The following is a 23,239-nucleotide window of genomic DNA, read 5'->3' as shown; positions in this document are numbered from 1 at the left end:
TTCTGTTAACTAATTTTATGGTATTGTTGATGTGCGTGTCAAAGGTCAGATAATTGTCTATCTCAACTCCGAGGAGTTTGATAGTTGGATCGGGTGATATGTTGGTGCCATTATTTGATGTGACACAGAAGTTCAGTGGAGAGGATTTTCGGGTCGGCGAAAATGTAATAATTTGTTTTTTTTGGGGTTCAATATTAAGCATCATTTGAGGAACCACATCTCTACAGTTTCAAAAGTCTTTTGGGTGAGAGAGTGCAGATCAGGGGGGGATGAGGCAGAGCAGATTAAAGTAGAATCATCTGCATATTGTATACAGGTGGCAGGAGAAATATGAGTATGAAGATCATTAATGAAAACTGAAAAGAGTAGAGGGCCAAGAATTGGGCCTTGGGGAACTCCTAGAGTAATGGGGAGGTGGTTGGATAAGTTATTATGCCACCGCACAGCCAGTTGTCTGTTGTGCAGATAAGAGTTGAACCACTTAATTGAACTTGTGTCTAGTGCAAATGATTTAAGTAAGTGTAACAGTATTTCATGATTGACCATATTAAAGGCTTTGGATAGATCAATAAATATAGCAGAGCTAAGGGTATTATTGTTCCTATTTTTATTGATGCAGTCTGTGAAGGAGAGGAGAGCAGAGGTGGTGCTATGGCAGGGTCTAAAGCCGTGTTGACAGTTAGCTAGCAGATTGTTAGTTAACAGGTGATTCAGAAGTTGCTTCTGGACACATTTTTCCATGATTTTAGCAAGAGGAGAGAGCAAGGCTATGGGTCGGTAGTTAGAGAGTTCAGTTGACTTTCCATCTTTATGAAGGGGAATAATATGAGATATTTTCCAGAGTGAAGGAATGTAGCCTTCTTCAATGGTTCTGTTAATCAGGATGGTGATGGGATAGGTTAATGCATTAGCAGCAACTTTTAGATGCAGAGCAGATAGATGGTCAGCAGATGGAGAGGATGGCTTAAGTTTATGTAGAAGAGAACAAATGAGTGAAGAGGGTACAGGTTGTAGTTGAAATGTGGGAATAGAAGGGTTAGATGAGGTGGAAAGACAGGAGATATCAGGGGAGAGTTGATTGGAAAGAAACTGGACAGTTTCAGTAAAGAAGGTATTGAAGGCATTAGCAGTCTTGTTTGGGGTTATCTTGGGAGGTGCCTGACGGGCTTGGAGTGTCCGAGTGACCAGGCTTTAAGAGACTATTTATTTCTGCCCAGAACGTTTGTGGGTTATGTAGGTTAGCCTGTTGCAAATGGCAGTAGTAGTTTCTTTTATCAAGAAGTACTGCTTTTTTTGTAATGTTTCTTATTTGTCTAAAGTTGAGTTGGTCAGTGGGATCTTTAGTACTGCGGTATGTGGACCAGAGTTTATTTTTCAGAATAATCTTTTGCCTTGTGTCCTTTGTTAGCCAAGGGGCGGCTTTTGAGCAAAGTCTTATGGATCTTGTGGGAGCATGTGAGTCAAGAATAGATAAGAATTTAGAGTTAAAATAAGTCACAGCATCATCCAGTGGGAGGTGTTTAAGAGGAGACCAATTGCAGGACCTAAGTTCAGCTTCAAAGCTATCAGGGTTAAAATTTTTGTTTGTTCTAACCATTTTGCATTTAGTTAAATTGGGGGTATCAGTTTTATATCTAAGTAAGTAAGGGTATGGTCACTTATATCCTCAGGTAGCATACCTACTGTATATGTTTGGTGGTGGCTATTTATCAGGATCCAGTCTAAAATGCTTTCTTTGTTGCCAGATTTATTTGTTCTGGTGGGGGAAAGAATGGTTTGTGAAAAAACATGAAGATTTAAGATGGTGGAAGGGTCAGCTGAAGAGCAGGTATTTCAGTCGATATTGACATCCCCAAGGACTATTGTTTCTTGTGGAAAGTGAATGGCCAGCCAGCTAAGGATTTCTTCTAAGGTACTGATGTTGTTGCCTGGGTGCAGGTAGATGCAGATTATATAGATGGATTTGTAGGCATTAATCTGGAGTTTGGATATAAGGATTTCAGCATTACTTTCAAAGGGAGGCTTATCCTGTAAGGCAGTGATTTGCATCCCTGATTTGTAGAGGATTGCTATTCCACCATCTTTTTTTACATTACGGTCTAGTCGATGGATGTTGTAGCCAGGGGGAATAATCTCTTTGTCCTGAATTACTGGTTTAAGCCAAGTTTCAGACAAGCAAAGGATGTCAAATGAGTGTACGTCAAGTAGTGCATGAAGGGGGGCAATTTTATTTTTAATACTGCGGATGTTAAGGTGAGCTATAGTGAGAGAGTTTGGGGGTTTGGTTAGCATATTTGAGTTAGAGGGAAGAGTGCAAAGAGGGTTCTAGTTGAAGTGTTGTTTGAGCCTGGGTTGGGTTGAATGTCACCTGGTAGAAGAGAGAGGATTAATCTTTTTAACCAGTTAGAGGGTTTAGAGGAAATGATTAGGGTCTTTCTGTCTTTATGATGGGAGTAGGTAATGTGAACCTTTCTATGAAATTTTGTAGGAAGGTATGAAATGTTTTGAAACAGTGTATCATTCTCTAGGTTGTTTGCAAACTTTGTTGGTAATATTTCCTATTTTGTTTGAAGGAGAAGTTGGGGTACATGAGAAGTCCTAAATATTTAAAATGTTGTACCTTCTGGACCTTGCTTTTTGCAAAATAAAGATAGACAGAAGGCTAGATTTGTTTAGTTTTTGATGGTTTCCAAACAGAACGACTGCTGTTTTGTTTAAATTTAATTTTTAGTTTGATGTATGAGAAACATTGGCCTAGTTTGCTAATGTGAAAGTGAAGGTTTTTTTTTTTTTTTCCTGAACATGGATACTGGAGGAACCTCTACAATCAGGAACTCAGTGGTGTACGCAATTATTACTGTGGAAGTATGCAAACAATTATGTTGTTAATATACAGATTAAAGAGGATGGAACCAAGTGCAGAAACCTAAGCAACCTCTACTGTGAAAGTGCCATGTTTGTATGTTACACTGCCCTGTGAACTGTAAAGGTTTATTGGCAGAGGTAGTCTTTAAAACAGGTCAATGCACTTGAGCAGTAGAGAAGTACAATACACACTTCCAAAGCCTATTTTAAGATCCATAAGCACACTTCCTGTCAGGCAGTCATTCTATATGTGGAATACATTTTAACTGTGACGGTATAGATTAAGTATATTATGTCCAGGTCTGACTACATTTTGTGAGTTGAAGAGTAGTACTTATTTGCTAATGTGTTCAAGTACTTGTCCGTATGGACTTTTTTTGAAATTTTGTAAAGGGGCAAAGTATGGAAAGGGAGTTTTCTCTCTTAATGGTTAATAAAAAAGCACAATGCTTGTAAATCATACTGTGCTCATCAGCATAAGAACTTTCTAGAATGTTGAGAAGCTTTGAGAAAGCTGAATGTTATAAAGAAACACATTTTACAAACTTTCAAGTAATATAACGGAGTCTTTATGTCTGCACTTTTTTGTAAGCAGCAGTCATGTATACACAACTGTGGGCTGCCATACACAGCCATATTCAGGAGTAGGCAACCAAGGCAATCACCTAGGGCCCACTGGCCGCAAGATTAATTTTTTTAATTTAGAAAACGTAAATCATTCTGTTAAGGGTGTTCATCTTTAAGTAAGCCCTTTGTGTCCAATCACACAGATGCAACAGGTATGTGCAAACTGTTTACATCTTCGTCTTCTACATCTGTGTGACCTGTTGTTTATGTCTTCATCTTCTGTGCTTATGGGATTTGAATACTAGAAGACTTTTGAAATGTGGACCAAGGACAGTCAAGTAAGAGGGGTGTGTGTGTGTGTGTGTGTGTGTGTGTGTGTGTGTGTGTGTGTGTGTGTGTGTGTGTGTGTAAGAGGTAGGTATGTAGGTAGGTATGTCCCTGTGTGTGTGTGTGTGTGTGTGTGTGTGTGTGTGTGTGTGTGTGTGTGTGTGTGTGTGTGTAAGAGGTAGAAATGTGTGTGTCTGTAAGAGGTAGGTAGGTGTATATGTGTGTAAGAGGTATGTGGGCAGGTGTGTGTGTGTGTGTATGTGTAAGAAATAGGCATGTGTGTGTCTATAAGAGGTAGGTAGGTGTATATGTGTGTAAGAGGTATGTGGGCAGGTGTGTGTGTGTGTGTGTGTGTGTGTGTGTGTGTGTGTGTGTGTATGTGTGTAAGAAGTAGGTGTGTGTGTAAGAGGTAGACATGTGTATGTGTGTAAGAGGTAGATGTGTGTGTGTGTGTGTGTGTGTGTGTGTGTGTGTGTGTGTGTGTGTGTGTGTGTGTGTGTGTAGGAGGTAGGCATGTGTGTGCTGTGTGTGTGTGTGTGTGTGTGTCTCTGTGTGTCTGTGTGTGTGTGTAAGAGGTAGAAATGTGTGTGTCTGTAAGAGGTAGGTAGGTGTATATGTGTGTAAGAGGTATGTGGGCAGGTGTGTGTGTGTGTATGTGTAAGAAGTAGGCGTGTGTGTGTCTGTAAGAGGTAGGTAGGTGTATATGTGTGTAAGAGGTATGTGGGCAGGTGTGTGTGTGTGTGTGTGTGTGTGTGTGTGTGTGTGTGTGTGTGTGTGTGTGTATGTGTGTAAGAAGTAGGTGTGTGTGTAAGAGGTAGATATGTGTATGTGTGTAAGAGGTAGGTGTGTGTGAGTGAGTGTGTGTGTGTGTGTGTGTGTGTGTGTGTGTGTGTGTGTGTGTGTGTGTGTGTGTGTGTGTGTGTGTGTGTGTGTGTGTGTGTGTGTGTGTGTAGGTGTGTGTAAGAGGTAGGTGTGTGTGTTGGTGAGTGTGTGTGTGTGTGTGTGTGCGTGTGTGTGTGTGTGTGTGTGTGTGTGTGTGTGTGTGTGTGTGTGTGTGTGTGTGTGTGTGTGTGTGCGTGTGTGTGTGTGTGTGTGTGTGTGTGTGTGTGTGTGTGTGTGTGTGTGTGTGTGCATGTAAGAGGTAGGTAAGTAGCATACCTCTCAACCATCCAGACTGTTGTGGAATGACCAAAATCAGTGAGGATTGAACTTACGAAATAATGACAGACATTTGAGTTTCAGACTTCATATCCTTTAGAAAAATGCATACTAACACACATCGTTTTATTCTAGCAACTTTCTAAGTTCATGAGAGCAATTATTGAAAATGTGGCCTTGTTTATTTTAGGCTTTGCCCAGATTGTTTGCACTAAGAGGTTGAGAGGTAGGTATGTGTAATCCCCTAGTTAGTTATAGCAGGTGGTTAGTAATTTGCTCAGGCTCAAACCCTGTACCTTAGTTATAGGAAACAAGAGTCTGAATCCTCTACCCCACCTAACAATCTGCATTTTTCAAGGAACTGAGTTTCAGGTGCATTTTCAAGGAATTGAGTTTCAAGTGCATTTTCAAAAAATTGTGAGCTTCAAGAGAAGAGAAGTTTACTGCTGCTCATACTAAGTCTGTTTACAATGTGCAGCTGTTTTGTTTAGCAAATGATATCACTATTGTGCTATAGAATTGAAAAGTATTGTCAGCATTACAACAGGTAGCATACTTGCTTTGATGCAGTAGGCTGTGAGTTCTACTCCCACAGTATTAGATAGATTGCTTATACTTTGTTGTACTTTAAGGGGGGTGGGTGCTGGGGTCTATATTATAACATTGAAGTCTTAAAACTTCAAATGTTATAATATCGACCCCAATTCAGTGAATGCTTGAAATAGCGAAGCTGCAGAACACCAAATACTCTCCTAGGGAAAGTATTCGGTGGGCCATTTCTGTGGCTTCGCTATTTCCTCGACTGTGGTGCGAAGGTGACGGACCTGGTTAAGGTAAGTGTGCAAATGGACCGAGGTAAGGTGAGTGTGTGGTAGTTAGAGACCTCAGGGATAGGGAGCGGGTAAGGTGAGTGTGCGATAGTTAGGGACCTTAGGGTTAGGGACTGGGTAAGGTGAGTGTGCGATAGTTAGGGACCTTAGGGTTAGGGAGCGGGTAAGGTGAGTGTGCGTTAGTTAGGGACCTTAGGGTTAGGGTTGGGTTAAGGTAAGTCGATAGCTAGTAGTGTATGTACGGTTTAGTGTAGGGTTCTGTGAAGTGTGTATGTGTGGATTATGTATTTTGGTGTACTTGTGCTGTGTGTGTGTATTCTCGGAACAGTGAATTTTTTCCCTTGGAAAAAATTTGCTGTTCTGATCGTTTGAGTATATCACATTTTGAGATTCCAAGGTCGAGCTTATGGTGTTCGACATTTTGGAATTTTGATAATGTGATATAGACCCGGGGTGCTGCATTCCTGAGTATGTCCTCCTTTGGATGAGATACCTAGTAACTATGAACCTGTTATCAGTTTGCCATCCATTCCCTATTGCAATATTACGAGCTTAGCATTTTTTAAATGTAACATAGGCAATTTATTCTTCAAAGGCAGCAGGCACTGAATTTGTAGATGAAACACTGAAGTATAAAGTTGTTTGCTAACAGCAATCTCTTCATTGGTTACAGATCTCTTAAATGTAGAATTATTCAGATGACTTTTACTTCTGCAAAGATTGTGCATATTGATTGATATTGGTGGATTGTAGTGACAGAAGTTTGAGTGGCCTTTTATGTTTGAAATATTCTGTATTGGGCAGTTTTGTCATTGGTGGTTTATATGATTTGTTTCATTACTTACTATAAAAATGTTCAAACCTATAAATGTAAAACACACTCCAGCAAGAGCTGCTGTATTATACAAGAAATATAATTTAATATGATCAAGAAGGTGAATCAAACAATTCTTGCATGTTTGCATGGTCCTAAAAATGTGTGCAAGGGGCCTATGATTTGAAATCAGCCCAAAGGTAAACTTAATCCGCCACTAGCAGGATGCATTTTCTTTGAATGTGGGTTTCAATGCCATTTCAAAGAATGTGAGTTTCAAGAGCAGAGAAGTTTTAATGCAAAGTCTGTTTTCATTGTGAGCCTGTATTGCTATGTTTAGCAAATGTCTATCAGTGTTTGTGCTATAAAATTTGAAATAAAGTTTTAACTTAAATTCAAATATCTGTAATCATTGTAGAAGTAAACCAGAAAACAGTATGAACACTCAGAGATCTGAACAGTGCTTATGGTAACACCGAAAAATAGCCAAGTAATGGGACACTGGAATGGCTGTGGGGGGGGGGTCTGTGCATGGGCGTGGCTGTGTACAAGGGGATCCCTGGTTCGTTACCCTGCCTAGGGCCCCATTTGACCATGATTTGGCTCTGCTGCCACATAGGGGTCTATGTCAGCAGTGAATGTTGAGTGCATATTTCATTATTTTTTTTTATTTTTTTTACTAGAAATGTGACAGGTTGGAACTCAGACACAGTGATGACCCTTGCTAGTTTGATGACTGTCTTTGATGAGAGTACCATTAGCCAGTTACCAGACAAGGTAAGTAAAATTCTACTTGCCTGCCTTTCTAGTTCTGCTATTATACCATGGTAACATAGGTGAAAATGGATAAGCAGTCTAATAGTTGCTTATATGGAGGGAGAAAGTGTCAAAAGAATACAAACTGTTGCCTCTGCCATTTTTCTTTAATTTCCCTCTCCCCATCATCCTCTCAGATAACACCCAATAGCATATCTGTCTATACCAATCAATCCATTTATTTCTCCTTTGGAGAAAGTGGCTTCAGAATTGCAAGGCAATGGAACACCCACCAGTCTAATTGCTATAGTATGTGAGTCAGTGGGCATGGAGCAGTGGTATGCAATGCTTAAACTAAGTAGGTGCACTGCAAAAATAGTCAGTACTACAGGTATGTAAAATATACGCAGTATCAGTGGTAAATACATATCCTGTACTTGGTCAAACATCCCATACACATCCAGCATATTAATTTGCTTTCCTCAATTTCATCAAAGGTTTAAAAACTTAAAAGAAAAGGAAAGACAGCCATAAGTCACACATCCCGCATACGGCTGAAAAGTCATGCCTTAATAATTATAAGCAACTATGTGTCATAACTATGTACCATAAAAAAAACTACTACACATTCTTTAATCTTCTCTTCTCATTGGCCAAGAAGGCCATGGGGCACCTTTTCAGGTCTCTGCATGTATAACTGAACTGCTCACCAGTAGAGGTGATGCCCATAGCATCCCTCACTACCTTGGCAAGGCAGTTCCAGACAACCTCCTTGTAATAAAAACCCTCATTAGACTTCCCCAGGAGGTGCTCCCAGCAGTCCCTATACAGGAAATACAAAAAGAGGTTAGTTGCCTTCCTGCCCTACCTGGGAGCCCTACCATAGTCAGCATCCTGAGAAGTGATGGCCACTTTGCAGGTTGCAGTCTTAGGAAAAATGGTAGCAGAATTATGTTAATGCATGTTGCAGGTATCATGTCACAAGCATCAGGGTACCCCAACAAAACCCAGTTCTAGTAATAGTCAAGCATAGAAGAATTAAACACCAGGGTGGTGTGTGAAAGACCTGCTGGCTTACCTTTATATACCCTGTACAACCCACATCCCTGTCCATAGTTATATTGTAGCATCCCTAAAGGACCACAAATCTGACTAATACATCTACAGAACTGCAATGCAATGGTCACAGACCCATTCAGCCATGCACAATGTACTTCATGGTCATTTATGTTTGATTCAGATACATTTACTCTTAATTGCCTCATTAGCATAATTGACATGCTACACACTCCAAACTTCTGTGATAAAAACAGTTGTGTGACTGTGGTGTTCATCTTGCTATATGATTCTTACCTAGTGAGACTTCAGTGGAATACAAAAGCAGTTTTAACATTTGAGGTAAGGGAATACATGCAGATCATATGGACTGTGGTGTATTATATATGTGCACACCTATTCTTTTGTGGGATTACTTTAATAACAGTAAGTTGTAACAAATGTTTTGGGGAACACCTTAGACACTGTATATATCGAAGAGTCAGAAATGGTTTGCAGTAAGCATCCTCATCCTGTTGTGGTATTAACCTGATAAAATAGGGGTTCAGGCAGTAGTGGGCAATGGCCATGGTGCCAGCATATGTGTATCATGTATGAACATGGAGAACATCCAAAAACTAGACGCATCTCAGTTTGAATTCATCAAGGGCAGGTCATACTTACTCAACCTGAAAAGGTCACCAAAGCAATGGATGAAAGCAAATTGGCACACACTGCATAGCTTGACCTGGCCAAAGCTTTTGACAAAGATCTCCTGTCAGGCATAGTAAAAAACTAAATAAACTGGAAATTAACCTCTACATCATGGCTGAATTGCCAAGTGGTTCACAGATAGGATGCAGGATATCAAAATAGGGGAAGTTACCTCCACAGAAAGACCAGTCACCAGTGGCATCCGCCAGGGTTCTGTGCTGGGACCTTTCCTGTTTGGCATCTACTTTTATGAAATGAAAGTCCATATTAAAAAGCTCTGGCTGACTAGGTTTTGACGACTGCATGCTTGGAGCAGTCACTGAATCACCGAATGACTTAGCCATCCTGCAGGAAGGTTTATCTCAAATAAATATCTGTTGTCAAAATCTTGGTCTAAAACTAAATGCCAAAAACTGCACTATTGTATTGGAAAGGCATCTACCCCAGGGAACCACCATATTGACAATACACTCCTAAGAGTTGACCCAGCTGTTTGGGATTTGGGAATTTATGTGAACAGTGACTTAACTATTGACCACTGTGTGTCTATTGTTGTCAGAAAGTCCTTCTATATTGCACAGCTTATAAAGAAAGGGATTGTGACTAGATCTAGGGATTTCATTGCCCCCTTTACCCAGCCCTCATTAGACCAATCATTGAATATAATGCCCACTTTGGCATGTATCTGTCCAGACATGTGCAACAACTGGAACACCCACAGATGCCTTACTAAAAGGACACAAGACCTAAACAACATGACCTACATGGACCGACTCAAAGCACTGTCACTATACTCGGTATTCTACAGACTGCTAAGATGTGACCTGTGTCTGGCATAGAAAGCACCCTCCAACCCATAACTGATGGATTTACTGCATATCAGAAATACTTGTCCAGGGATCTAAACCTCTTCTGCAACGTCAACAGAATGGTTTGGAGGGACAGGTATACTTCACAGAGGATATCGTTGCTGTGAAACAGACTCATGAAGATTTATGTCCATTTACAAATGCAGTTTAGATCTGTGGATGGGAAACACAAAATTTACCTCAGGACTGTCCGCTGTACTACTAATGGATAGAGGCAGCTCCTAAGTGCTTTATCCCATGCATGGGTCCCCTCAAATTATATATGATATGATCCCAGTTATTTGAATTAGGAATAATATATAATTATCAAACATAGGATGGTAAAGCCAATCTATAACCAAATGGAATAGGTTATTTCAAGCACAAATGGGAAATTGGCTAGGCTTAAAATGGCCTGCAAGAGCAGCTAACCCAGCATTTACCTATGAACCTATAAACATTATTTTGTTAGGGGGAACAACAACATGCTGCCAGGTACATATGTACCACATGTTGCATAGCAATGATGAAGGGGGACAGAGTGCAGGTACAGTTTATTTATTTTATTTAAAATTTGTTAACCAGGAAAGTCTGACTTGGAATTAAGCCAATTTTCAGTGGAGGCCCGGAGAGAAATGCACCAGATGTATGTCTTTGTAATGTGGGAGGAAACCAGAGCACCCAGAGAAAACCCACATGAATGCAGAGAGGACATGCAGACTCCACACAGAAGGCACCCCAGCAGAGAATTGAACCAGAGAACCTCTTACTGTGAGGTGACAACACTACTGCTACACCGCTGCACAGGTACAGACAACAGCAGCCATCTACATGTATGGTAGAGGCCACATGTGGGATGGTGTATGGGGGGATATGGTACACGCAGCACATATAATGATGCACTGGCTCCTACACATACTGTGACAGCAGCCATATCTGGTACAGACTAGATAGTATGAAGTGGTGAAGGCACATCTATGTCCAGCTACAAGCAGCTGCCCCAAAGCAGTGACCTATGCATTTGGTCTGTGCCATTGACTGTGTTCACTGTAGAGACTGTGTTTGGGGGATAGTAGTGTAGATGTTGGAGATATCATGGTTCCTTTTTTTTTTCTTTTGGCTCCCGACCATCAGCTGCCACCAGGGCCTCTTCTCAAACACTAGGTCTATTGGGCAATCCTTTGCTCCTCTGGATGAGAATGCAGCTTATGGAGCGACATCATATTGCTGCCAAAAAGTATTTTCTACAAGTCCTGTCATCCCTGCCCCTCCCCTCTCATACTTGTTTATGTCTAGGAACAGATGTGCAATGGGGACATGCTGGCATATTGACCTGTCTGCACAGTAGCTCAGCCAATGTCCCCTGCCAATTTCCCTTTGGACAAAGCCCCATATGTGTGTTCCCAGCCACCAACAGGGATTGACCAAAAGGTGTGTCCAAGTGCATGCCCACCCTCAAGGATGAGAATGTCCATTCTTCCCTGCCAGTGCTTCAGATGCCCAAGCCACTAATCAAACTCAGATTGCCCAGGCTGTAGTTAGGCTTTCATCCATCTATACCATAAAACTGGTTTGATGCACCCAGTATCAGTGCCTATTTGCTGATGATAGCTGTATGTTCACATTTACATGTTTAGTTGGCTTACAAGGAGTGCAAGCATATAGAGATGTTCTCTCAAGCAGAAACAGATATCTTGCTGCACGCCCTCCATGTACATGGCTGATGGATCCTCCAAATTGACAAAAGCAATTGGGCCTCCTGTTGCCATGTATGGGGAGATCTTGTTGCAAATGTCACAGATCATGTTGACCATAATAGAACTACACTACTACTGTGCCATAGGGACACTGACATGATCTACCATGTCCTCAACAACCACCCTTGCATAGGAGAGGATGACCAGGAGTGGGAATCCACCAACTAAGACCGCCCTCATGCACATGGAGGAGTTCCTGAAATCTCTGTCAGGAGTGATGGACACATCTCTCATACCTGCTACAGGACTGGATATTGGAATAGAACTTCATCCGTCAATGTAGGCATCTGTGAGTGAGGCCCCAAGTGAGTATGCCCTTACATGTTATCATACAGTGCAACATGCCACAGCCATAACCTCTCATGTTGAATAATGTCATATCATCCCTGTAGGCACTTCAGGGCACATTAACTACATCTTCCACTGACACAGCTCCATTGCCTGTGCAACCCACCCCTGAGTCCCAGCTAACCAATAAACACAGCAGCACAGGGTACACCCTCATTCCCTGCTTCCCAACAAGTAATGGGTGGTGAAGGCTCCACTGAGTGTGGGCACAATAGTAGGACATGGTATGCTGTTGGCCAGCATTGGCATAGGTCCAGTTCCCTGCCTGAGGTGAATGTCATTAGGGCCATTATGCACCATAAGTGCAGGGCAGTCATGCATCACAGCAGCACCAGAGCTGGGTGTAGTGCAGAGATTGCAAGATGACTTCAGAAAGGGCTTAACATAGGTAGATAGCTTGCTGGAATTGCAGTAGGTTGATTTTATTATCCTCCAGTGGTCTTCATGCTGCCATACATCAGGCTAATGCCATTCTCATGGCTGTCCCACATTCAGCTTCAAGGGGAAGACACACTTTAAGCCAGGTGGATCACAGTCACATAGTGCCACATCCTCCATGCCTATGCCTACATTTGAGTGTGGTGTAGCCGACAGTGGCCATCTTTGCAGATGTGTCATACCAGATGGTCATCATAATGGCACAGCCTTCTATTCATGCTCATAAAACTCACCATATCCTGTGCCTGCCACTGCTGATTCCAGTGACATTTCTCACAGTGGATCCCCCATGAATGGGGGCATGCATGGTCAGTGCCTTTGCCTAATGAGGGCCCGCAGACTTATCACAGACACACATGCACAATCCAACATCATCTGCAGAACTGAACTGCAAATTTAAATCCTGTAATTGTTTTTCCAAAATGTTTAGGCTGGGAAGCCATGATGGATCATTTTCTGTATAGGTTTGTAGCTTTTGTAGAGTTAGTATTATTTCTGCATGTTCTATGCAAAAAGAGTCTACATATTTAGCTATATTGTAAGGACACAGTGATGACCCTAGTTGTGTCAGGTATTCACTTTCTGCCATAGTTTCTTTTATTTTTTATTTTTATGTTTTAATTCAGAGGTGAGTCAAGGACAATTGATGTCTTTAAGGCATCTTAGTCTTCTTGAAAAAAAAAAACTCTGTTAATAGCAGGGTCTAACTGATAATAAAGTAGATTCAGAGCAGATATAAGTCCTGTCTCTTGGTGTAGTTGATGTCAATTAATATTCTACAGTTCAAGCAAGAATTATATTTATAGACATTAGTAAAGGATATGTTTTGGACTAGTATAGATTTTGCTGTTATGCATTTGTATGAAGAGGTTGCTAAAACATGGCAATGATCACTTATATGAGTTTGGGGGCAGAACTGCTAGGTTATATCGTCATGGTAAATTTGTTTCTAGTGCTGTTCCCTAAAGGGTGTTTGGTCTGTATGTGAAGGAGAAAAACTAAATTATGTTATGTAGTGACACAAAATAATGTAGCTGATCTTTGGTTGTTACTAAAATGTTCATACTGACGTCATCCATTATAACGATCTGAAATTTATGGTACCAATGCATTATTTCAAACAACTTCAAATAACAGTGTTTCAAATAGTTTTGGAGATGAGGAAGAATAAGAAAGAGGTAACAGCTGTAAGCAAAGACATTAACCTGAGTGCCATTATTGCAGATGACCTCAAATATCTAGTCGGCATCTGAGTATGAAAAGAAAAGGAAAGATGCCGACATTTACAGGAAGATTATAGTCAGAAGAAGATTATATTAACACTGAGCCCTGGGCAATGAAGCATAGGAACTGTGGGACACACAAGGGCTTTTAAAATCATCAACTGATGAAAAATATTTATTGGATAATAGAGGGAGAACCCTAAATGAAAGTAGCAGAAGCATTCAAATATAACAAAAACATAAAAAAAACTGTTAGAAAGCACCATAATAAAATGCATGAAGAAAAAGCCATAATAAGAAACTGGGAGAGACTCTGAGTAAGTCTTTCTTAAAAGAAGACTGGAGAAGTCTTGAAACAGATTATCACAGAATGCAATTCCAGTGAGTATGGTGATAAAATTCAGACATGGATTTCTTTATTCAATTATAATAAGGCAAAATAAACATTAAATGATGGAAGTAAAGCCAATTATTATTATTATTATTATTATTATTATTATTATTATTATTATTATTATTATTATGGCAGCATTCGTGAGTTTGGTCAGATAATCGGGCCTAGTTTTCTGCTGACAGCTATTATTTTGCTTTGAATTTCCACTAGTTATTTATTATGAGGATCTTCACTAACTTCTGCTGCTTCCATATATGAATATTTTACGTGAGATGATGAACTTATATTGTTTCCTTTCGCAAATAGGTGTTTTATGTATTACATGGACACACTAGTGTTTCCAAGGAATCAAACTGCTCCCAACCTTTCATATGTCTGTTAAATCAAACGTGCTGTATTTTGACTCAACGAGGTTGCATGTAACATAATACAACATTGAAAACAATTGTGTCTGGTTATGTGCTGGATGTATTTTAATTTTCTGCTTTTATTTTCTGGTGCAAAAATATTGATCTAGTGACTTAGCCCAAAATGGAATTGATTTTGACATGCTCTTGTAGTCTTGCTTCCTGTTTTGCTAAAGTGGATTTTTTAAGTTTGCTATAACATTGTTTAGCTAAAGGTAAACTGTTTACATTTCAGAAAGAGATCATGGATGCCCTTCAAGGGGTGGTAGATCAGATGCCTCCCATGAGCATGTCCTCCATGCCAGACTTTGACAACACATGGAACTTTTCTGCCATTTATAATAAGATCATCAAGTTTAATACTGTTTCCAAACCGAGAACCACTCGTGCAGGTGGGTCATGGACAGCTTTGTCATTGTTCCAGTTTTGATTGTCTATTTGTATTGTTCAAATTTTAAAAATAGTAGTAAGAAAAGCTATGTGTGAAACTTGTAACATTAGTGTAATACATGTTTATACGCATGTCAGTAGGAATTAAGTTATAGGGCATTCTTTTGATTGACAGAATTGCTTTTTACTGAACCTCCTGTATGGTGTTCATAACATCACCACCATTTAAATCTATACTACTGGTCAACAAACTTGCCCTCACTAGATGCATGTCACGCCTTTACCAGGGATAAGCTCCTGCCCAAAATACAATATATGTTACTTTTAATCTCACGGATCTCTGCAGACTGTATGCACTTATTATAAACTGCAGAAAACAAAATATGTCATTTTGTCTGTTTAGCCGACCTCTGTATATAAAACTGCTTACTCCTAAACAAATTAAAGTGGGATTTTTCAGTAAATGGTAGAGCTACCCTACTTCTTAATAGTCTATTGCACAATTTAGGGTATTGGCTACCTCTTATTAGCAAACTATCACTCAGGAACACATCTTTCTTCCTTACAAATAATAGTACAGATTAATTTTTATTAGTAAGGCCCACTTTGGATTATCTATAAGGGAAAGTTACCAAAGTAGCACCTCCATCATGGAGCCAGATTACTGATAATATATTCATGCATAAATTATCACAGGCCTTTAAATGAGACTAAGACAGCCCCTATTTGGAAAAAAATAAATGCAAGTGCTTTAGAGAGAATGGTTAATCCTTAAAGTGGTACCACTTGCTCTAAGACATTTAAAAATAATGTAAAAGTGAAAAAGCAGCAAACCACAGACCAGTTTGGTTTGCTGCTTTTTCACTTTTACTTTGTTCTTTGAAGTTGTTTAGCTGTTTTTAAAAATGATGTACACAGAACATATGATGAAATGGGTAAATGTCAGAAGTTCGAGACCTTTTTTAGTGTGTGCTAACTCTATAAAGTACACTCATTGTAACCTGTTTTAGTGCCAAAGGAGATTTCTCTTTACTACAATGCAGTACAGCCAAGATGTAGATATATAAAAGTGTGCAGTTTGAGGGTGTCCACCACAGAGAGGTGCAAGTGGGCTTGCCTCTGCAAAAAAAAAAAAAAAAATACAACAGTGCTCATGGAAAATGTCTTTCATTGAGCTGGTTTCAGTGACTTAGAACTTGCTGAAGGTTATGTAAATCTACTGACATGAATCTGCTGAAACAACTAAGCATCATCTTGTGGACTTTGTGGTGTTCTGAATGCACCAGACCCTTGTATCTGAAAGTATAGCTTTTATTCAGCACACACACTGCTCTAGTCAAGGCTGAAAAGCAAAATTTCAAAAAAAAAATAGTTTCACTAACAGAAAAAATATCCATATATAGATGTCTCTACTTTTTAAATGAAATGTTCAAATTTATAGCAATCTTCTGGTCTAAGTAAGATTAATAGGTAGGCTGGTTCCAGCTGAACAGGCTTCTCATCAACATCATCCCACTCCAGGCCCACATAGTTATATAGTTTTTCTAAAGCTTCCAAGGCAATTGGAGATACACTCTCCAGATATAATAACCCATCTCACCAAGGTACAATGACAGTGTCCTCATAGACTCCAGCCTTCCAGTACAAGGAATAATTAACCTCCCGATGAGATTCTAGTGAGCCTGCCGCAGATTACAAAAGATTAGAAAAGCCTTCCTTTTATAGAAGAATAAATAAAATAATATGTCACAATGACCCATTAAGCTAGCATAAAGAAACATTTTCTCTAGCTAATGGATATGGTTACCCAGCTGCTCTTAAAAAACAGCATTATTTAAGTAACATTTATATCACACAGTGCCTTGAAGCCAATATCCATAAAAAATATATAGTTTATTTCAAGATTTACATCATATTCAGCATTCATTACTTCCAAAAGGTTACATGACCCCACCATCTCACAGTGAAACCAAGGGTTTTGAACGTAAATTAAGAGGACGTCTGTACTAGACAACCCATTCAACTATAAGAAGAAGGTTGGTGTCATGTTGCTGACAGCTTAGCAAATAGCAAAATGTAAGGGTAGAGCACAGGACAAAAGACCACAAAAACAGTTTTACTAAGGTAGTAATCCATTTAATGACAGTAGAGTACAGTGCCCCTGTGTCCTGATAACTGGTCACAGTTTACACATTTTCTCTTCTGGAATTGGCAATACATCTTCCACCCAAAATTTTGACAATAGATCCCCTTCCTATTAATTAAGAGTATTAACAGCTATGAAAAATGTAATGTAAGCAGTACAAACAGTATTTAGTTTCCCTCTGAAATGCTTTCTCTTTTGTTTGAACCCCCCCCCCACGTGTACCTTAGTACTGTGTTCTATAAGCATATCCTTGTTTCTACAGTGGTTTATGGCAGTGGCTTTCAAAATTCCTTCCACTGTTAAACAGTACAATATGTATACAGATTTTATATATATACATATATATATATATATATATATATATATATATATATATATATACATATATATATATATATGTAGATAGACATAACCAAACATTTTAGTAGCTTTTTTTGTCTTTCTTGGGTTATTCTTGCCGTACAGAGTCCAGCTAATGTAACTAGATACAAAATTCAGGTAACAACTTTTCTTTTTTCTTCCCAAAAGCAGCACTAGATTTACTATTAGAAGTCTGATGTTCTACTACATTTACACATATTTAACTTCTGGTGTGTTTTCTCTCATTACTAGACTTTGCACACACTTTCATTTCTGTTACATGATTAGCATCTACCCCTCGTTTCTTAGTTTTAAACTTCTGACAGGTTTCCCTCACTACTGCACTGCCTTCAGTGCCTTGTTGTACATGTGTGACTCGGGGCACTCTATAAGGATTTTTGAGTATACCTTTATTCCTGGAAGCACCTCAGTATGATGCTCTGTCAGATGTGTCCTCCCAGGCAGATCTAAAAAGGATTCTTTATTTCCGGGTAGAAACTCTTGGACCTCTTGTTTCATTGTCTTAGATAAAAACTCACATATTTGAATATTAGGAATGAATTCCTTTCATGGCTGCATTTTTCCCACCACAGTGCTACAACTTACTAGTGGAGATTTAACCTCTGTTCATTCTTTCAGCACATTGCTGAGATCTTTTTTTCTGGCTTTATTTACCAGTCTGCTTGACCTTATAATCCTCCTCATTTAAATTTTCCCAGATTTCAAATATACCTGAGCACTTACCTAAAAATGTACTATATATTGATGGCACAAGTACCAAGGCTTTATCTTCTGGCTGAAAAGTACAGTTGTGTACACCTACCATAAATGTAGATGTTCGAGTGTCTTCACTGTTGCAGTCATGACTGTAGGGTTCTCCTCAGTTGGCCAGAATCCCAAAGTCTGGGTGCTGTTCAACCATGCTTCCAGTTTTTCTTGCCCCAGATGTCAGGAGTCCCAAAATGAAAAAGGTCCCATAACCTTTGCAAATACACCTCAGAAGTTTCACTGTTGCAGTCATGACTGTAGGGTAGAATCCCAAAGCTGAAAGAAAAAGGCCGTGCAAGACTGCAGTGGCAAAGCCTGCCCTAGACTTAGAGTAGAGAGGTAGATTGTAGTGCTTAGAGAAAGTATGCACTGACTCCAAGTTGCAGCTTCCAAAATGTCTTTGGTAGGAACTGGCAGCAGCTCTGGTGGGGATTGTCTTTCCATGGTTTGAATAACAAAATCTGATTCCATGAGCAATCCATTTAGAAATGGTCTGTTTTGAAATGGCAACTGGAAGCATAAGAAACAGACAATTGTTCTGATTTTCTGATGTCCTTGGTTCTGTCCAGGTAAAACGTAGTTGTCTGTGTACATCCAAGGAATGTAAGATCCATTCCCTTTATTTTTGAGGGAGGAGGAAAAGGTTGGCAAGTGGATAGTTTGATTTAAAGCCACTTTGGAAACCACCTTAGGCATGAAGGTAGGATTAGTCCTCAAAGATACCCTGTCTTGATGAAAAATAATATATGGTTCCACAGCCATAAGAGCTTGTAACTCTGAGACTCTCCTGGCAGAGGTTATGGCTAACAGGATAGCTGTCTTCCAAGATAAAAACTTGATGTCAGAAGAGGCAGCAGGCTCAAAAGGAGGCATGTATCTTAATGGAAGAGAAAGAGAGACCCTTATGTAAGAGATCTGTCAAATAAAGTAAAATTAAAGTAATGTTAGGAAGAAGAGGATCAGAATCCTGAGTCCAGGAACAAAATCTTTTCCATTTTCCTGCATAAGATTTTCTAGTGCTAGGAAAATGACATCCATAACCTGCTTGGGTAGGAAGAAATCAAAGGCCCTTGATTAACCAGCCTGATGTTGGGACAGAAGGTTGAGACTGAGGTAAAACCCAAGGGCCAGGCATTGTTTTTAGAGTTGGATACCAAAACTGAGATGATCATTTTGGGCTTGTCCTGTTTTATCTTCAATAAAACCCGTGGAAGAAGAGGAAGAGGCGGAAAGGCATATCCCGAGAGGTTCCTCCAACTGAATGACAGGGCATCCACTTTCCAAGCTTCTCTGTGGAAAGTCCTGGTGCAAAAATTCTGTAGTTGATGATTGAGATGGGATGCAAAGAGGTCTAAGTGAGGACATCCCCAGACTGCTGTTATCATCCTGAATATTTTGGTGTCCAGAATCCACTCATGTGGATCCGAAAGTTTTCTGCTCAGACTGTCTGCCAGGAAGTTTTGTTTCCCTGGTAGAAACTGAGCTTGAAGATCCAGATTGCAAGCTAGAGCTGTGTTCCATAGATCCATGGCCAGTCTGCATTTATGTACCACATAACTGTGGTGTTGTCTGTCGTATTAGTAGTTGTCCTGGTTGTAAAGATTCCTGGAAGCCAATAGAGCTTTCTGAACGGCTAACATTTCCTTTAAATTGATATGCAGGTGCTTCTGATCCTTTGTCCAAAGGTCCTGCAGACAGTTGCCCTGAAAATGGGCTCCCCAAGCATAATCCGCGTGGTTAGAATCTGAGTCGCAGGAGGCAGACGGAAGGGTTTCCCTTTGTTTAGAGCACATGCCTGGACCACCAAAGAAATTCCTTTTGAAGGCGAGATCAGTATGTCTAAACTGTGGCAATGCTGAGACCATACACTTTTTAGGTACCACTGTATTTTCCTCATGTGTAGTCTTGCATATGGTACGAGAAGGATGCAGGAGGCTATGTAACCCAAAGCCTGCAGGAATTTCCTTGCAGATAGTTGAGTTAAAGTTGCCAAGGTTCTGAAAGTTGAAGCCAGCTGTAATTGTTTTTCGGATGTCAGAAATGCCATCTGGGTTGAGGTGCTTAGAAGACCACCCAGAAAAGTTATCTGTTGTGATGGTGTCAAATTTGACTTTTTTATGTTTACAGAGAATCCCAGGAACTTGAGGAGGTTCTGTACAAATTCTAGATGCTGGAGTAAGACATCCTTGCTGTCTGCCTGAATTAGACAATCGTCCAGATAGGGGTAAATTTGAATTCCCTTGAGTCTACTGGAGCCAGGCATTTGGTGAAGACCCTGGGCACAGTAGACAATCTAAAGGGCAGTGCAGAGAATTGAAAGTGCCTCGATCCTGGTTGAACAGCCGATGCCAGACTGAGGGCTGCCAGTCATGACTGCAACAGTGAAACACGATGAACATCTCTGTTTTTGGCCTTCATATTATATATTGTTTGCGTTTCCTGAGTTTTTAACATGCTGTCCTTTACTATGGCACATAACTTAGTGTAGATGTCTATAATATTTTGAATAATATTTTGTCTTCTTCCCAGGTCTGATTAGTAGTAGCAGTTAGAATGCTTGGATGTCTGCAATAGAATAGTTCAAATAATGTAACCCCCAGTGATGCTTATGGCACCTCTCTTATTGCAAACAAGTAAGTGATCTCAGTTCTTACCATCTGCTTCAATTACTTTTCTTAACATGAATTTCAGTGTTTCACCAAGCATGTCTGCTAATTCATCAGTCTATGGATGGTAAACTGATGTTTGCTCACTGCTTATCCGTACATCATCATCACAATCACTGCATGACCCATTGATATAAAGAGCATACATCAGTTGGCAAATATATATTCAGTGTTACAGACTCTAAAAATACTACCACTATTTCCCTGGCAATACATTTAGCATTACCCTGGTGTAATGGTACCACTTTTTTCAAAGATTTGTAGCATGGTCTATTATGATCAAAATATCATAATACTCACCAATATATCTTACCAATATCCCAACAATGTTCATAGCAATGATTTGTGATTCCAGGTTGTGGAATGGTTTTGCAACATTCTGGACAGAATTTCTGTATTTCTTTTCAAATTCCTGGGCAATAAAATCTGCGTAATATTTGGGCCTTAATTTTATCCATTCTGAAGTAATCTTAAAGTACATGAGTATATGCAAGTTTTATATCATAAAGGCATTGGCACTAGCAATTGGTATACAATTTCTTCTTTATTCTTACTTACTCTGTATATAAATGATAATTGTTTATTCAATGTAAGGGTAAGAAGTAGGTTCACCTTATTATCTGTCATCTCCTGGGTCACATCTATGGTCTCCTGTACTGTAAATAATGTTACAATTTTCAAGTTGTACTTTATTGAAGTAACTATGGCTAACCTCTAGGTCTGATAAATTTAGGTCATTCTCTTAGTGTTTATTTTGAAATGAAAACGTCAGCTTCCTCTCCAATACACACCGGTATAGGTTCTTCCACATCTAATTCTTCTTCTGTAAGTTTTAACTCTAAACAACACTTGTCTTCAATTTTCCTGTTTCCTCACTTCCACATATCTCTTGCCTAGAGTCTCCCTTTGTTTGAGTTTTTATGTTTTAAACTGAAAGAAATAGGTTTAGGACACTGACTAGAGCAGGTTTCTGCTTCTTTTACTACACTAATACATTTGTTCTTATTGCCAAGGTTCTCTTTTTCAGTCCACATCTGCTGCTTAGAATTCTATGTTTTGGGGCTTTCTGTTTCAATTTAAAAGACAATTTAGAATTATGCTTAGACTATAGCTTTTTCATGTACCTTTGTTTCGCTGCCTCTCTGCTTCACTATCTGATATGTCATTTAAGTGCTTTTCTTCTTTCGAGTCTGTATTTACATTGGTCTTGCATTTTTGTACTGATCAGTGCTTAGTTCCATTGTGTCCTCCTCGGTACTAGTACTGATATCTTTGACTGTCTTAAAAACATAAAGTGTTGTGATTTGATCTTTCAGGATTCTGGCAGTTCGTAGCAGTCAGTACAGAGTACTAAAATGTATGAGTTGTTAACAAGCTACTTCCTGTGGTACAGGGTTTGATTCACTCAGCCTTCACTTGTCTGCTGTGTGCCCTTGGCCAAATCACTTAAACAGACAGTGCTTTGGGACAGTTGGGAGTTTGGTCTGGGCTGTTTAAGGTCTCTTGGATTGTATAGCCAGTAACTATCTATGAACCTGTTTTTATCACTTAGTCATGTGCATATGATAGTATCTTTAGCATCTTTTAAGCTAACTTATTTACCTTTGTTGTGACCTTATCTTTCTAAGCTTATGTCAGAAACATACTTAATCCCAGCCCTTCCATTTTCATTCTATAGTAATATAGCACTTGACTGCCTACTTCTCTACTCAGGCTATACTTGTGATGCAAATAATTTAAATATTTCCCTTCTTCTCATAACTTCTACATGTCTTTAAATTGGGGAAAATCCTCCCCTATAATGACACAATGGTTTAGGTACAACAGAATGTGTTATTTTTCCTAAGATGGCCTTAAACTACATAAGTAATGGAATATTCTTTTTTTTTGTCTCTGTGAACTCAAATTACCTCTTCCTTCTGTTTGTTATTAATCACATGCTAGACCAGATAGTGACTTTTAACTGAAGTCAACAATGCTGCCCCAATGCAGTATACCTTGCATTTCATTGCTTTCCAAAGATCGCATGCATTATACTAATATAGTTATTGCACAGTGACAGAGTGCAGATTCTATAGGTTTTACATATATTCTGTAACATCACATGTGTATTTCCTTCTCAGCATGCACTTCTGACATTCACACATCCCTGGCAGTAACACTGTTTCCTTTACAGATACAAATTCTAGCCAGATGACATTACTCCATGTATGTGTAACAGGTCAGCTCAGTAACAGACACATTGTATTTCAAAGACAATTCTGATATGTTAGCTACAGATTTAGATTTTGATACACACATTTCATTTGCAATCAGATTATCATTTGCTAGAACATATTCAGCTACAAATTAATCTGAATTTATATTGACAGGAAAGATTCTCTTTAAATCTGTTAACAGAAAGCAATTTCATCATTTCTACTTTATT

The 23,239-nt window shown here is 39.4% G+C and overlaps 1 protein-coding gene across 1 annotated transcript in view; it reads left to right on the top strand.

Moving 5' to 3' along the window:
* Positions 1–23,239, top strand: part of LOC122808847 (otoancorin-like) — a 224,916-nt gene that overhangs the window by 45,635 nt on the left and 156,042 nt on the right. The window contains exons 3-4 of the mRNA XM_044079940.1: positions 7,245–7,338; positions 14,717–14,873. Of these exons, the coding sequence (XP_043935875.1) occupies positions 7,245–7,338; positions 14,717–14,873 (251 nt within the window). The remainder of the gene's footprint in view (positions 1–7,244; positions 7,339–14,716; positions 14,874–23,239) is intronic.

Source organism: Protopterus annectens, chromosome 8.part0 (assembly GCF_019279795.1).
Source record: "Protopterus annectens isolate FY-2018-M chromosome 8.part0, PAN1.0, whole genome shotgun sequence".
NCBI lineage: Eukaryota > Metazoa > Chordata > Ceratodontiformes > Protopteridae > Protopterus > Protopterus annectens.
Note: the sequence above shows the minus strand (reverse complement) of the source record. Positions and strands in the feature narration are given on the sequence as shown.